The following is a 17,420-nucleotide window of genomic DNA, read 5'->3' as shown; positions in this document are numbered from 1 at the left end:
ATGAGATGGTCCAATTCCCATTGGAATCAGCTAGTCTCCCCACCAAGTCTGGCAGAAACTGAAGTAAGCCCACAGGAAAGAGCAATAACAATAAAGACGAATTTTAAAGAGAAAATTAACTTCATCATAGAAAAGCATTTAATCACTGCATTGAGGTGCAGTCAACAGAAATGTTTTTGAGAATAGCTTTACGATGCAAATGCCCAATATGACTTTTTGAGGTTCTCTATTTACTGTCTGCTACAAGTATGCGAACTAAACATTTTCCCTTAATGTCACAACTGTAACTGCAATTTCAATCAAAAAGAGACCAGCAAATGTGCCTAGCTTTGCCTTTGAACTTTTAAAAAATGAGGAAAAAACCTATACCAGAACTTGCCTTAAGTGACCATCTTATGGGCAATACTGACTTAGCACACAAATGTTACTTGTGTGAAATGAAGCCAAGTTTATAAACTGCAAGATGAAGAATGTCAAGGTAACTTGTGAAAACAGAGTACTGTCTAAGAAGTCGGTGTCTGGCACAAATTTTTGTGGTCTTATTTATTATACAATTGTGTAAAATTACTCAAATAATGAACACAACTGATTGAGATAACTTCTATAAGTGTAGAATATGTATTTTTAAATTTTACCTCTTGCATCTAGTATATGCAATTTTCCTTAAGTTTAGATAATTCTTTTTTTTCAGTTAAACCTTCCAAAAAGGGAATTATTTGTCTTACAGTAGTATTTGCATACTACAGTATTCATGGCTATCCAGCATAAAAAAGTCCTTTTAAATAAAACAGAGCTCCTTTACTTGGGACCTGAAGTCATTACACCTAGGGAAACAGAAGATCCTTTGTTCAGCAGATATACGTATGCCACACTGTTTGAGGTTAGAGCAACTATTTCCTTCATATCCCTCTGCAAAACTATCTTACAAAAAAGTCAGTACAGCCTACTACTGAGGCAAAAAACTTCTTGACCAGATTTGTTTTGTCATTCCAGTAAAGTGTACAGTAAATTCCTAGGTGAAGACACAGACTCTAAACAGTTGAAACACATTGTAATTTACTGTAACAGTAGCAAATAAAACCCCTCCAGTTAACACAGCATGAATTTATTACAAGGAAGCAATATTAAGTAATTCTTGTGAATTTTTCAAAGGTTTTCCCAAACAATAGAAATACAAAAAGCTATGCATACAATCTGTGGAACACATACCCTTTCCTCTCTGCTAAATGTACAAGGAAAATTTGTAAAACTTCTCTGAATGTAAAAAGGTTCCCTCAAAAATGGTTCCTACTATTGTGTACTCGTAAGTCCTGGAACTTAAGAACTTATATACTCTCTAGTTTAGTTTCTAACTTCCTCCTAACAAAGACACTGACTAGAATCAACATTAGACCTTCAGAAAGAAAACCTTCTCCCTTGACAGCTCTATAACACACCCTAAATAAGAAGTCAGATGTAGGTAATGGTATAATTTTTAAGGACAGTTTATCAGGGAATGAACATATTGGATCCCACACTCACCTGCCCTCCTCAAACCCCTCTTGGAGGTTCTTCTCCCCTCATGGGAAACTATCAGCTGCTCTTGTAACAGCTGCTAAGCTGTCATAGTTTGCTAGTCACAATAGCATGGCAATCTAAATAATGATATCTCCACAGCAGTTTAGCAGCTGTTTGCCTAACAGCTGAACACTTTGTAGCATGGGTGGGAAACTCCAAATGAAGTGGACAGTCTATAACAGAAACAGATCCCACTGTAAGCTGTCCTGTGTGCACCAGAGCCCACACTCAAATTCATTCATTTTCTTATTTTCCCTCAAACTTTACTCTGTGCTGTCAAGCATGGCAACAGAGTACCAAAACACTTTACTAAAAAAACATCATGGTGAAGGCCAAGTTGGATGGGGCGTTGGGCAGCCTGATCTAGTGCCCATCGCAGGGGTGTTAGAACTAGATGATCTTTAAGGTCCCTTCCAACACAAACTATTCCATGATTCTATGAAATATTTTGTCCTCTATGCACAAAAACTTTGTCATAGGAAACAGACTGTCCCCATAGTCTCTTCACCTTCTTCTTCAGTTGTGTCTTCCTGCTGAATTTTACTAGAAGGCACTCATATGCAAGTAGAGATGCTGTGAAAATCTGCATGTTTTGCAAGCGTGTGCTATGCCTTCCTATTCTTAAGGAGGAAAGTTCTGGAGCACAGAACTATTTTGCTTTTGGAGTCCTGCACTATCTGGAGTGCAGGACTATTTTGCTTTTCAGCATTTAAGCCATCAGATTCTCTGCCAATTAACTGAGGAGGAAAAAATCCTCAAAACTACATTTTTAATTCTCAGTATAGAAACATAATTATGGAAAGCAGTGGATATCTGCTGTTCTTCACTGTTTAAGCCTGTATTGTCACTGAGATACGGCCAGATCTGTGCTGAGGAAAACCAGAATCCAAGTCACTGGGCCTAGCTATGCCAACCGACTTACCTGAAAACATCTCCAAAATCAGAACATGAATTTATGCAAAGAAAGGTAGATGCTGAAATAAGAATAAGATCCTGGGAGAGATGTGCAGCAGACCTACGGGCTTTTTTAAGACTAAGAACCTTGTAGTTAAAAAATGGTATCAGCTGCCTAGCAACAATCCAGTGTGAACTGCTATTCCATTTTCTCTCTACTTCATATATTGATATACATTGATGGGAAAGGTAAATTAATTTTATTTAAGACAAGATAAAGATCTTTAATTTAAGATAAGAATATGACATACAAAAATTATATACATTACCTCATATTGACAAAGTTCCCCCATACAGCTGCAAAATAAAAAAAATAGAACATTATAGTGTCATGTAACAGTACATGAGGTCATCCTTTCCCACTATCATTACAAGGAATTTAAAACAGTATTATGTATGTTAATCACAAATTACCTAATTAAGTTACATATAGGACATATACACATACCAAGTGACTAGAACATAGTTTAAGAATATGGGAGTAATTCTGATGAAATTACATGAGACCTTAAAAAGTAGGAAAATACAGCAATTCAATAAAAAATGACTAGACTATTCCAGTGCATACCTGGAATTATGTGACCCATAAATCAGCAGCTATACCTACCTGATCATTATCCCCACATGACATCTCATAAACAAAATGTACAAGAGTTCTCTGAACTGTAATTTGACACCACGCACAGATTAAACAAACCAAGACTCTGGACTTGTTTATTAGAAATATTGAAAATGGAAAGACCAAGAACAAAGTCCTGTACACCTGCACACACAAACTGGAAACTGCAGATTGACCACAGTAAAACGACTGGACACTACAGATGAAAGCTGAACCAGTCCAAAGAGGTGCCACAACAGTCCTGCATTAAAGACAGCAAGTGCTTGCGTGTGTTTGAATTCTATGTCTAAATACATATATATTGTGATGCAGACACAAAAGTTACCTAAGCAGTGTAAAAAAGTGCTTCAATAAGTAAACAAAGATAATTTATTACACCCTTTGCATGGAAAAAGCTTTAAGGAAGACAAATTGCAGCATAAATTAGCACAGGAAACATGTATCAGCCTTTTCTCCGAGTTCACAAAAAGATTCATCTGCCCAATTTATTTTCTACTAGAAAAAAAAAAATCTCTGAAACTGTTAAGAGTTTCAGTGATTACATGAAGACTGAACACTGATTTTCCTTTTAACTTACAGAACGCAGTCTAAAATTAAAAGAGAGAGAAGCCATTAAAAGGCTACACTACAGAGCTGACAACCTCAGATGATCCAGACAAACAAGGTTTATACAGAGCAGTTGCGTAAGGGGCTCTGCAACACAATACTCCAACTATAATCAGAAAAACATTCTGTAAATAAGAGACAAGGTTCAACTTAAGCATCTGTACACTGGGTCTTACAAAGGAGAGGTAGCCTCTGTGCAGTACCTACATACATACAGAAAGCTCCTGAAGTATACTCAGACTTTGTAAGCTGTGCTTCAGGTCTCAAATAGCAGCTAAGTATCTTGCCAAAACTCGGGTTTGCACATACATTTTCAAGATTGTTACTTATTGATCTTAAGAAACAAGAAAACAAAAACACTACTACAGTCACAGGCACCTTCCAGGCAAGAGAAGAAAGGAAACATATCCAGGAAAGGAGGAGCTGGGAGTACACGAATGAGAGAGGACACAGTAGTGCTGTGGCTGTTCCACCCTTCAGGGGATGGCAAAGCTACCAAACCGTTTTTAACTACTGGGTGCTCCTGAATAATTCAGAGTAACTCAAATGAAACTATGACAGACTACCAAACAAATTGTAGGAGGGCATTGTGATATTCATGGTGATATAAAACCTCTGTCTTCTTCTGGGGAAAAACCACAGAAGCTTCATATTAGAACAGATGATCAATAAAATCCAATTGATTTTAAGAAACACTGCATTTTATGTTAATTAGGTCAAGTAAATGCTCAGTGGGGAAAAAGGGATATAGTGTTGAACATAAGTTAAATTCAAGTTATTTAGCCTCTGGTCAGGATTTTAGAATTATTTACAATAATATTAACAGAAAAACCTTTTTTTTTTTCAGTGAATGATGAGCATCTGGCAAATACAGGTACATAATTCTCGAGTTATACATTACTCAACTGTACTTATAATCAGCTATTTTTCTGGGCTACAGAAACCCATAATAATAATATATCATATCATTTACACAGAGGCGGGAAACATCTGGGCTTAGCTGGTGAAGCAGGAATTGATGAAAAAATGAGTTGTCAACCGCAGCAAATACCACCCTGCCAGGGCCTTTTTTTTTTTTTTTGCAGCAAAGACAGTGCAGCTATATTGCACATAAGAAACTGGCTTCTTAAAGAAAACATGGAAATTGTGTGTAATCAGTATCCACAGGAGGGAAAGGGAGCTCAGAAAGGCATTTTGTGTACTTCCAGAAACACTGTGCTTGATATCCCAGTGCTGTAGGAGTAAATGACCTTCCATTAAGCTTCTAGGAAGCAGATTTTTCTAACACTGCAAAAAAGAATGAAACTGTAAAATGAACCACAGAGGAAATACCACATGGAGGGATCTGAAGAACCCTAAAATCTCTCTCACATCCAGAGAGGTGCCACAGAAATGGTTTGGATCATATCGCACTCACAAAAGATTCTGAATGCATGATTCTAAGGAGGAGAAACTCTTTGGCTATGGTGTGTTCACATAAACCTTGGATCAAGGTTTTAGCGATTAGAAGTAAGGTTTTGCACTAGAGCGGAATTAAGATTGTTAGTTTTTTCCCTAAATGCACACCACAGCTGTTTATATAACAGGCTTAACACAGATGAAGAACCAGCAATACAACTATGGCTTGCAGAAGATTTCCATGACTTGTCACCTCCCTGCCCTAAAGGTCATGTCAAGGCCAGTTTGACATTCAGGCAAGAATGATGGAAACATATTAAGGCAAGAGGGTCCCACAAGCAGAATGATGCAGAACTACAGGCCTAAATCCAAGACAAAAACCCTCACAGGCAGCATAAAACCCCTTGACAGGCCCACCAAGTTCAGGAATCAAAAGCTGCAGACGTGTGGATGGTTAAATAAGCTTCCATATCAGCAAGGTCATGAATCAGGCACCATACATAAATCCAGTTTTCAAAAGCATCAGACTCCTAATGGACCCAATTGGAGCAAACGCCAACACCACCTCACTGTAAAAGCCAGTCTTAGAAAATATATAATCAAAAAAAATTCCAACTCTAAAGCCAAATCTTTTAAGCTAAGAGGTATTCATACAGGATAATGGTCCTATGCCAATTCTAAAGCCTTAGAGCTTTAACACACTCATGCCCCTCTAGCCACACACAGTACATGTGCTATGAAGAACTTTCTATTCATCCAACTAGGGAGCACTCATGGACAGTCTTCCTGTCATCTACTGAAACTGTGCAAGAGAAGGATTCTTGATTAATTGGACCAGACAGATAGAAGCATGACTTGTAACCTGACACTTAAGATTCTCATCTACAAGAGAGAAGAAATAAAGGTTCTGCTTATTCTCTCAAAGACTGTTTGTACACCTCACCAAATGACTGATAAAGGTAATAATAAGTTGCCATTATGGGAGAGATCAGAATATCTGGATTGTTCCAAATCATATAAAAGCCTACTTTAATGGCCTGTAGGAGAAAAGTGTAGTCCTATTTTGACTTCATCTGTTCAGGGTTTTTTCCCCTCTGCATTCCTTCCAGAAAATAATGAGAACAATCTTTTTTTTATTGTAGCATTGTTGCAAGGATTAATTGCAAGTGCTATGAAGTTTAAAATCATATCAGAAGCATTAATCACTCCCACAGACATTACACTGTAAGGTGACAGTTTCCAGAGAAGAATGACATGCCTTGGAAGCCATAAAAAGCTGTACTTCTAGAAAAGAGGACATTTGTTTCTTAAGAGCCTTAATCACAGTATTGTTATTAAAAAAGTATTTACATTTTGCCAACTAAACATTAACCACTCAGGCTTTCCAGAAAACCCCAATCCTCTTTATTGTTTGGTTTGTTGTTTGGTTTTATTGCCCTCCAGCCTCTGAGAGACACAGCTACAACTTTGGCAAGCACAGTCTTACGATAAAATTGTTGTAGATTTAAGACTTTTCAAAACTACCTTAAACAAAAGCCAATCTGTCACAGACAAGTAAAAAATGCATTTCTTTTCAGTGAATACATTTATATTCCTGGAAATTTAAAGGTTTGTTTAGTAAAGGATTTTTGAGTCACTATTCACCCTTTGTGAAATTACACCAGATGCAGAGTATGGGCTACTTTTAGTAAAAGAATATTCCAAGAGATGCCCTTTGGATACGAGCCAATCCTGACTGCACAAAGTAAAAAAAAAAAAACAAACCAACAAAAAAAACTCCTCACAAATTCCGTTAAGTCACGATCGAAAAAATAAAACAGAAACCCAAGCAATTTGCATCTACTGTTAAATGGACACTTCCCTATCTATCACAGTCAGACTTTTAGCTCTGACCAGCTGCATTTCATAGCAAGTTATTCTTCTGGATCCTCAGAATACATGAACACTATGTATGTTTTCACCTGGATGTCCTTCAAGCCTGTCATCTGCAATAATACTTAGTGTAGAGGTTTCTATTAAACACAGATTACTATTCTGAGTTCCTTGCATGTTTTAAATGATACTCATTCTCTGGGGAACCAGAAAAATAACACTATCACAATGTGAAGGAGGGGAAAAAAACAGGTCTTGAAGAAAGCCTGTGCCTTTGCCCCAGGATGATGCCTCTTCTCTAGGTCTTTTTCAAAGACATTAAAATCAAGTCATAGATTATCACAAGGCACCGACACTCTTAATAAAAACACTCATAATCTGAAATTATTAGTGACAGTATTCGTTTCAGCATCACATAATTTTAAAACAGAAGTTTTAAAAAGCAAGACCATGATGCGCATAGAGATCCAACTGTACCAAAAGCAGATGCAATCTCTTAAAACTGTTTTCTTTCCCAATAGTTTTCTTGTTTGCATTTTCAAGACACTCAGTTAAAGAAACTTTTGTCTTAGTAGATATAACTGAAAACACAGGTATTTTTCCCTATATAATTCTCCTTGCAATCTCTGCTCCTCAAAATAAAAAGAGTATAAGATGATGATTTCAGACAGATCTCACTATCAACATAAACAGCATGCAGGAAAAATATAAATTGATTCACTGTTGAAACCTGAATTCCTAGAGCAAAATCATAAGCTCTAACGTCCAGAGTGAATTCTCTCAGCCAAACTTACTATTTCAAAGCACATACTGTCACTCAAAAAAGGGTTTTTTCTTTATATCTGACTCTCCATAGTCACTCAGCAGCTTCAGTCTCCTGGCAGAAATAATCTTTTTGTCTCCAGAGGAAAACTTCACAAAAAGTAAAAGTAGGCAAAGGGAGCTCATAAAATGCTTATTATTACGGATGCATTAAATTCTTAATTTAATTCTTCTGCAGATCTCAGTTAGATATGTAAGAATGTAAAAAAAAGTATTCTTCTCTTTAGGAAACTATTATTTCCTGCACAATGCTTGTCGCTACATTGAACACATAGGGGTTTGACGGACAGTCCACTCAATGGATAAGGAACCGGCTGGATGGCCACATCCAAAGAGTTGCAGTCAATGGCTCAATATCCAAAGGGAGATTAGTACCAAGTGGTGTCCCTTAGGAGTCTGTATAGCAACCAGTACTAGTCAGTATCTTTATTATGTCACAGACAGTGGGATTGAGCATACCCTCAACAACTCTGCAGATGATACCAAGCTGATCAGTGCCACTGAGGGAAGGGATGCCATACAAAGGGACCCTAACAGGCTTAAGGCTTGGGCAAATACAAATTTCAGGATGTTCAACAACGTCAAGTGCAAGGTCCTGCTCCCTGGATGAGGCAACCACCAGTATCAGTACAGGCTGGGTTACGAATGGAAGTAGCCGTGTAGAGAATCATTTAGGGATAGTGGTGAGCAAAAAACTGTAAAAGAGCTAGCAACGTGCACTTGCCGCCCACAAGACCAACTGCATCCTGGGGTGCATCAAAAGAAATGTGGCCAGCAGGTCAAGTGAGGCGATTCTACTCTGCTCTCATGAGACCTCATGTGGAGCAGTGTGTCCAGCTCTGGGCTCCCCAGTGTAAGAAAGACATGGAACTGTTAGAGCAGGTCCAGAGGAGGGCCATGAAATGGTCAGAAGGCTGGAGAACCTCCCATATGAAGACAGCCTGAGAGAATTGGGCTTGTTCAGCTTGGAGAAAAGAAGGCTCCAAGGATACCTTATTGCAGTCTTATAAAAACAAGGAAGGCCTATTAAAACAAGGAAGACAGTTTTTACCAGGGTCTGAAGGGATAGGACAAGGAACAACACTGTTAACCTGAAAAAGAGTAGGTTTAAATTAGATACAAGAAAGCAATTCTTTACTACGACAGTGGGGAAACACTGGAACAGGTTGCCTGAAGTAGTTGTGGATACCCTATCATCAGAATTGTTTAATGTTAGGTTTCTGGTGTGTCTAAATAGATTTCTGTGCAGTAAGTAGTTCTTCTTGTATATTTAGTTACCTGACCTATTGTTCAACATTAAAGTTCCAACCCCAAATCAAAGACAGCAGATAGGAATTGTAGTTTTTCCCACATGGGAAGTACCCTAGACACCAGGACACAGGGTTTTCCAAAGAGGAAAAAGCTCTCTCTTCAACTTTGGTTACACCACCAGTCTATGTCAATCCCTCAGCTAGTCACCACCTAGCAAAACAAAGGCAACATAGTCACTAGCACGTTTTTGCACCTTCTCTTAAGAAGGAATACTAATTTGGCAAACTGATACAATCCTACAGCTGTGAGACATAACATTATGCAAATCTTCTTTCTGTACAGGAGTTAATGGGGCTTCATACTAGGTGGGAAGCTAAGCATGAATACTTAATTCTAACATTTCAGTTAGCATCATCACTTTATGACGGAATTCTATTCTTTGTTCCCCAGGCAGCAAATTCTTTCCAACTCTCCTGTTAAGTCTTTTTTGCCAGTTCTCTGTTCAGTGTTGCTACTCCTTCCTATCTCATATTTTTAGCATATAATCCTTTACCACTACTCATGCATTTCAGACTATCCTTTGTATCCTGCCATAAATAAGGTAATGCACTCCAACGGTTAATTCCTACAAACACACAAAAAAAATCCAGTATTTACAACAAAAAGACAGAATACATATAACTCATCACAGTTACAAAGTTTCAAGTGGCATCTTGGATTCTCTTCATCACACATGCTTGAGTGTGCCTGGACATCCTAAACTTTCTGGGTTTGAATTGAAACAAAGTTGTTGGCAAACATGTTCAGTGCCTACAAAAGGTTTGACTTCCCAAGGCAGACAACAGAAGAACTTTGACCTACACCTAACTGGAGTACTATAGGATGTAGTAATAACTACATCCTGAATCTGGTCAAAATTTTCACATTGCCTACTTAGGCAATGTGAAAGCCAAGCAATCTAAATTACCAACATCACTATGTGCCCCTAATAATAGAGAAAGAACTGAAAACCTTAAGTGTCTTTCTCTAAAGAGCAGCAGATGATGGAAAAAAAAACATGAAATGGCATCTGTCTCAATGTAAATCTGATCTACACAATTCAAAAGCACAGATTTTGTTGAGAAAAGCATTTTCTCCCTTTGCTTTAAAGCAACACAACAGGTTAAAGAAACCAACAGGAACCTTCCAAGCCAACAGAAATGTATTGGCTGCTGTGACCACCACATATTTCCCTATTTCAAGTGAAAGAAAGAGAAAGCAGCAGAACTATTATCACAATAAGTGGAATATACCGTAAGCAGTTTTACAACAATCATGCTAGATGGCAGCCCTGATTTTCAAATGTCTTTAAAAAAAAAAGAACAGTGCTACCTTCTTTTAATTTAGCCCTTGACCTTCCCTTTGTTTCCCAGACAGAGCTAGCAGAACTGTGGGACATTTTTCAAGGAACCCAAAGAGGAAGTGATTATTTCACACTCCTAAGATAACGATGGTATGCCAACATGCATGTCAAACCCCCAAAATGAGCAGCCATGCAAGGTAATATGACTCAAATTAGGTTAGCAATCGAATGAGGTGCTCTTGACTCAAATAAATTATTTTCAGCATTTTAAGTTTGTTAACTGCTAAGATTGTTTTCAGCAGATTCACAGCATGCTCCAGTGATCAGCACTGTAACTGAAACAAACTCACTGTTGCCAGTTACCCTTTACAAACCCTGACAGGTAAGGTGGTGCAGTAACCCCTACCTCTCCCATCCCATGGAGAAAGAGAAGTTGAAAATCACCAGTTCCAACTAAACTCTGCTTTGGTCAACCAAACTTACAGAAAAGAAACAAGCAATATAAATGATAGGGTAACATCTCCCCTTTGTAAAAAACACGAGAGGAAAGAAGATGAAAGCTCCAAGAGTGTCTGCCCTTCCATAGAACGATGACAGCACCACCTCCTGCACATGCCACAGAATAGGCAAATACCAAGCGGAGATAAAATATTAGAGGCAAATACTAAAGACAAATATTAAATGGAGATAAGCTGGGAACTGCGAGTGAATTTCTCCTGGATGCCAAAAAAATTGGTTTAAAACATCATGGCTAGCAAAGCAGAGTTGGAATCCATCTATTCCTGACAAACTCAACTCAAGTGTGAACAAATTTTCATAAGCTACATGGCTATAGCTAGTTGGAAGCCTAACAAGCAGGGAAATGGAAGCTGTTGAACACAGTAAACTTATTTGCATAAACCCACAGATGAAAAGCAGCTCTGCTGCACATGAAGCCAGCAAGTAAATGTTTTTGGTTTGGGTTTTTTTTGGTGGAGGATCTATGGCACACTGATGCAAAAAGCAGTCAAGCCTGAATGTCACAACAGACCATTTCTAACTCTTCCATGGCCAGTCAATCCTGCTGTCTAGCTGTAAAACAGCTGAGGAAAGAAGACGTCTGGTACCCTCCACAGCAGCGCTGAATAACTTGCAGACAAGTAGCCTGAAGCAATAGGACAGAACCAAATTTGTAGCTACTTTTCTATTACGAAAAGTGAAAGTAAAAGCTTATCAGAACACAACACTAAGTAGCATTTAACTCTTATTTTGAACACATGCAAGGCCCTGGAAAGATTCAAACCAAAACGCTTACATACACCTGGATATTCTGAGAAGAGTACTTTACATACTTACTAGTGGATCGAAATCCTATAAAAACAAATGGTGAACCTTGTAAAACAAAGGATTAACAACCATAGAAATTAACAATGCTGGGAGAAGGCAAGCCACGACACTGCAGGATGTACTTCCCTCACGTTATTTTGACATTTTGTTTTTAAGTTGTTTCAGCAGCTGTGCTGTAATTTATCTTACAAAGGTAACCAGGTCTTAAGGTTTGGATCTCATGACAGCACCCTACTATTTGTTCTTTTTTCCCTTGGAAAAAGAACAAGGCTACTGGCTTACTTTCTGAGAACTAATTGATCTACAAATGAGCAAAGAGAATGGTTCGTTTTTATCAGAAATACAGCTCTTAAATTTATTTTCATTAAAAACATGCAATTCCCTTGTTATAGCAAGGCAACAGTAGGTTATTTGCAGTAGAACCAAGATTAAAGCAAATCATGCAGACTGAGAAGCTCTGGTCTTTAAATCCTGGCTACAACATTCCACAGTGTATTTGCAACAACTTAAATAAGGTCCTGATTGCTCAAAGAGAGCCTCACTAAAACATCTCAATATGCCTATATAAAGCTGAATAAACATTTAAAGCTTCAAAGGGAACAAGTTTAAGGTATCTATGTATTGACATATCAATCCACAAAGAGATGGGCTTTAAAAAAACTCAAAAGATCTCAGCCTGCATGCAAATTACTTATTGAGATAAAAGTAGATTTTTTTTTCCACAATAGCTGTTTGATTGGTTGTGGTTTTACGATCTGTCTACATTTCTCATTACGGACAGCAAAAAAATCAATTACTTCTACTTCACTTGTGTTTACAATCACTTCAAGATGATGCATGCGCAACCCATCATTGAAAGGTTTTCCTTCAGTCTCCCTCTCTGGTTAGCACTAGTAATTCCTGCAGTATCTTGCTGGGGGTTAAGTCAGAGACAATATTTAGCAGAAGATTTTGTCCCTTTAGAAGGATAATGAAAATACAGCTTTTGGGCAAGGCTTCCCATCATATGTAGCACAGTATAACCATGCAACGTTCACAGAAGGAGACAGCAATTGAGTAAATGAAACTAATTGTGATTTATTTTTTTTTTTAAATAATAAATTTAAAAGTGTTCTACCAGGTTACACAGAGTGATTCAGACAGCTAGCTGTCCTATCTCCACATTCACCACTTCGGCGACTGGAACAAAATCACTCCTTTCATCCAGGGCCTGTAGATAAGGTAAGTAACAGTTAAACTGTTCAGTTTCACCAGGGAACAAACAGTTGATTAAGTTACTTTTAACTGCCCACTGCACAGAAATGCTCCCGCTGGCGTTCTATTTTTGTAAACACAAACTCTGCATAGCACGTTGTTTCGAGTCAGTAACTATTTTTGTAAATTAACAAATCAGATTTACAGAAATGAGACTTCAAATACTACTTTAACTCAAACCCAGATGTAAAGCAGGGAACCTTCTTACTGTAAGCGACACTAAGGAAATCAATGTAGTCCACAAAAGTATGTCTAGGTATGTTTAATGTGAGCCTGACTGTGCACCTCATGTCACAGCAGTACTTTAACCAAAATCAGCAAGGGTCCTTAAGTGAGATGCTAATTGTAGACCTGCAAAGTGTGGTTGGCAGCATTCTCAATAGCACTCCCAGCTGCCCATTCCTCCTCTACACCGCCTCCTCAGTGGGGCCAAAGCAGCTGTCTGAATACCCACACTGTCAAATGGTTATAACCTGAAAAGGGGATCTTAGCCAAGACCAGTTCCTTTACTTTTCTGTGCTGTGCTCCAGGTAAGTCCTTGTATGTGGTGGATTCTGGTGGGAAATGGAAGAAGTGGCACAGGGATACCTAAGCCAGCCTAGCAATTGAACATCTTGTGCCATGAAACTACCGAGAGTCACTTACTGACTCTCAAGAGTGAGATAGTCGAGAGTCTTTCAACTCTCTGTAACAAGCTCTTCCTCTAGTTTGCAAACTCTCATAGGGATGTTCTCCAGGCACATTTGTAACAAATTTGCATTTAAAGGCAGATGCTTTTTAAGATATAAGGCACTTGTAAAAAGATATTGCCTAAGCATTCTCTCGGGGTTTCACACACAAAATGGCACTATCCGAAAAGCCCTGTCTCCCAGTTCATAAAAATATAATGTACTTACCAAGTATTTCATTCCCTGTAACATAATGTGCTCCAAATCCGATTCCCCAAGTACTAACAGTGAATGGAAATTCATGGAAAGGAGGTGCACAGCCTGAAAACACTTAGTCATCTGGAGAGTGCTCGAGAAAGAAGGAATGCAAGAAGTGCCAGCACCTACACTAGCAGCTCAGTCTTCTCAGATTCTATGCTATTTTAGTCTGGCATTATCTGACTGCAACCAGAGCACAGTGATGATTCAGTAATATTGCAAGGAGTATGCTTTTAGGATAGGAGGATGGGTTCATAATCACTTCCATAGAAAAGAAAACATGAAATAGTCTCTCTAGAATCTATTAGACCAGTAGCCTCTGCTAGCTTATACAGTACTGAAAGCACCAGAGCCACAACTAATGATTCCACTACTTTGGATCACTATTTAAAAGATGAACAAGCACAGCAATGACACGTCAGTTTTGCCAAAAACAAATCAAAAAAATAAAATACTCCCTTCAGATACCAACACATTCCCTTCTCAAGCTACTTGTTGCCATATTGATCTACAGTCCCTCTCCTCCTCAATTTTTTTCTGAATCACAAAGAATGACCAGAAACAACTGGTAAGAAGACTTCTATGACTTATAGCTCAGACAGCAAAAATCATATGGCAGTTTCTCCCTTCCTTAAGGCTTTTACCCACAAAGCCAGACAGCAAAAACCAAATACTTGTCCATAGAATAATCAATAGCCAGGTCCCACTGGCCACATCAATTGCCATTCAATTGCAGTATTTTCACAGCAGCCTATTAAATGTGTTTTCAAAATTAATTATCTTTTTTTTTTTGGCAAAATATCAAACCCTTTCAAAATAAAAACAGACATTAAGCTGTCCCTGCTTCAGCATGCATCAGTATCAGTATCTGAAGTAATCTGGACAAACATACTGTCCTAGAAGTCAGAGCTGGCACATAACTTTAAGGATAACAGCAGTATCTAAATAATGAGGTCCTGCAAACACGGTAACATATGGTACTAAAGGGAATTCCTATGTTGTACTTCTGCGGTAGGAAACACCACCTGCCAAATTACTTGAGTTGAACCTCTCCACCCTCCCAAATGCAAAGGGAGGATCCCAAATCTAATGCACACACCCATCCCCAAAGCCAGCTCACCTCTATGGGTTTTGAAGCATTAAGAGAATCACTAGTCCTTAGCTAAGCTGACAAGGCTTCAAAGATCCTTCCTCATGACGTGCCATCTACATAAAATCTAAGTCAAAAACCAGAACAGGCTAACATAAAATGAACCAAATACGAAAAATACAACAGAAAAATCTGGAAAGGAAAGGCAAGAAAGCTGACAAGCCTATGTTATAAATCTGAGGCTCTACTTGACTCATGCCTCATAACTGAAGCCACAAAAATCCCCATCAGCAGTCATTCGAAGATTTTCCCAAATACCCTTGTGCCTCTTTCCAAGCTCCTAAGACTCCAGCTATGTACTGAATGAACAAACAAACAATCGCTTGTTTAGCAACCCCCCAAAAAGACATCGGAGGATCTTACAAAAACCAGACCCAAGGCCTGCCCTGCAAAACTTCCTTGCAGCCTCACCTCGGGCAGCTCACAGATTAAGATGAGCAGGGACAAAGCACGGTCTGAGGAAACACACGCTCCTCCAGCCCCCCTCTCGCTCCCCCTGCTCCCAGCAGCCTCACCGCACCACCTCACCTCACGCCCGGGGCTCGGTCCCAAGTCCCAAAGACATCATTCCTGGGGGGCACCGAAGGGCAGCGCGGCTCCTTGGCCCTCGGAGGAAGCCACGAACGGCATCTCCGTGGGTCCCCAGCACGCAGCCCTCGCAGTGGGGAAAGGGGAAACATCACAGAATCATAGAATGGTTTGGGTTGGAAGGGACCTTAAAGACTACCCAGTTCCAACCCCCCTGCCATGGGCAGGGACACCTCCCCACTAGACCAGGCTGCTCAGTGTCCCATCCAACCTGGCCTTGAACCCTTTCAGGGATGGGGCATCCACGATTTCTGTGGGAAATCTGTGCCAGTGCCTCATCAGCCTCTTCGTGAAGAATTCTTTCCTAGTGTCTAGTCTAAATATTCCCCCTATCCTGTCACTCGCTACCTTTGTAAACAGTCCCTCCCCAGCTTTACTGCAGCCCCTTCAGGTTCTGGAAGGCTGCTATGTCTCCTCGGAGCCTTCTCTTCTCCAGGCTGAAGAACTCCAACTCTCTCAGCCTGTCCTCGTACGGGAGGTGCTCCAGCCTTCTGATCATCCTTGTAGCCCTCCTCTGGACCCGTTCCAACAGCTCCGTATCCTTCTTACATTGAGGATTCCAGAACTGGACACCACACTCCAAACATGCCCGGCCACTTGGGAAAGTTTCAGCTCCCCGGGAAGGCAGGGAAAGGAGGGAGCCCCTCGGCCCTGCCTCTCGGAGACCCAGGGGCTCCCGGGGAGCCCCCTTCCCCCCTCGCAGCTGGGGACCCGCCACCTCCCCCGGCACGGGTCGCGCCCGGCCAGCGGGCAATGAATGGCCGAGCCGGGCCGGGCCAGACCCACCTCCCCAGCCCCAGCACACTCACAGGCGACGTAGGCGACGAAGGCGAGCCCCACAAGCAGCTTCATCCTCCTGCGGTTGATGGCGGTCAACAGGCGCAGCAGCGGCCCCTTGCTCACCATGCCCGGCCACAGCAGCGGCGGCGGCGACAGCGGCAGCGCCCCGGCGCGCCTGCACGGCCGGACACGCCAGCGCGCGCGCCGCCACCCGCGGCCCCGCTCGGCTCCCCTCGGCCCTCTCTGTTCGGCTTCCCTCGGCTTCCTTCGGCTCCCCTCGGCCTCGCTCGGCTCCCTTCGGCTCCCCTCGGCCCTTCTCTGTCCGCTCCGCTCGGCTTCCCTCGGCTCCCCTCGGCCCGCTCGGCTAACACTCGGCTCCCCTCGGCTAACACTCGGCTCCCTTCGGCCCCGCTCGGCTCCCCCAGCCCAGGACCCGCCCGCGCAGGCGCAGTGGCGCCCGCCCGCTCTCCCTCCCTCCCCGTTCTTCGGGTGTGGGTGCGCATGTGTGAGGTGGAAGCGGCGACTTGTGAGGCTGTGCCTCATTCGTAAGAAGCCGTGGACTCTTTGACTGAGAGGTTTCCTGGGGGGCGTCCCCCGCCCCGGGAGAGCGCCTGAGGGAAAAAAAAGAGCGCCCGCAGCCTTTCCGTTCCCCGGTGCTGCTCTTTCAGGCGGTCTTGGACCACCATCACTTCATGCCTCGGTGGCCCTTGGGATGGACTGATGGAAATGGGCTCACACACTGGCAAAACGTGTGTTGCACCGTCTCCTCCAATGTCTGAAAGCACCGTTTGTAGTGCTGTGTGTTGTGAAAGCCTCATCCCAAGTGTGCTACCTGTAACTGTGAGCTTAGCTTTGCTATGGAAAATGAAAAATTTTGGGGATATTTTTCCCCCAATGCAGTACTTTATTAAGTTGCCGCTGCTTAGGATAACAAAATTGCACTGGAACAGGTCACCTGGGGAAGTTGTGGATGCC

The 17,420-nt window shown here is 41.1% G+C and overlaps 1 protein-coding gene across 2 annotated transcripts in view; it reads right to left on the bottom strand.

Annotated features, from left to right (window-relative positions):
- The window catches only part of UXS1 (UDP-glucuronate decarboxylase 1), a 54,582-nt gene extending 37,718 nt beyond the window's left edge, over positions 1–16,864 (bottom strand). Inside the window, exons 1-2 of one of the 2 annotated variants that reach the window (XM_054076620.1) lie at positions 16,475–16,864; positions 2,781–2,808 (exon numbers count right to left, since the gene is read on the bottom strand). In XM_054076620.1, coding sequence (XP_053932595.1) covers positions 2,781–2,808; positions 16,475–16,571 — 125 coding nt within the window. In that variant the 5' untranslated portion in view covers positions 16,572–16,864. Of the gene's footprint in view, positions 1–2,780; positions 2,809–13,897; positions 13,989–16,474 lie in introns of those variants that run through there. The other variant, XM_054076627.1, reaches the window with a different exon arrangement.
- Between the last annotated feature and the right edge of the window lie 556 nt (positions 16,865–17,420).

Source organism: Cuculus canorus, chromosome 1 (assembly GCF_017976375.1).
Source record: "Cuculus canorus isolate bCucCan1 chromosome 1, bCucCan1.pri, whole genome shotgun sequence".
Classification (NCBI taxonomy): domain Eukaryota; kingdom Metazoa; phylum Chordata; class Aves; order Cuculiformes; family Cuculidae; genus Cuculus; species Cuculus canorus.
The sequence above is the reverse complement of the archived record's forward strand: the minus strand, read 5'-3'. Positions and strand labels throughout refer to the sequence as shown.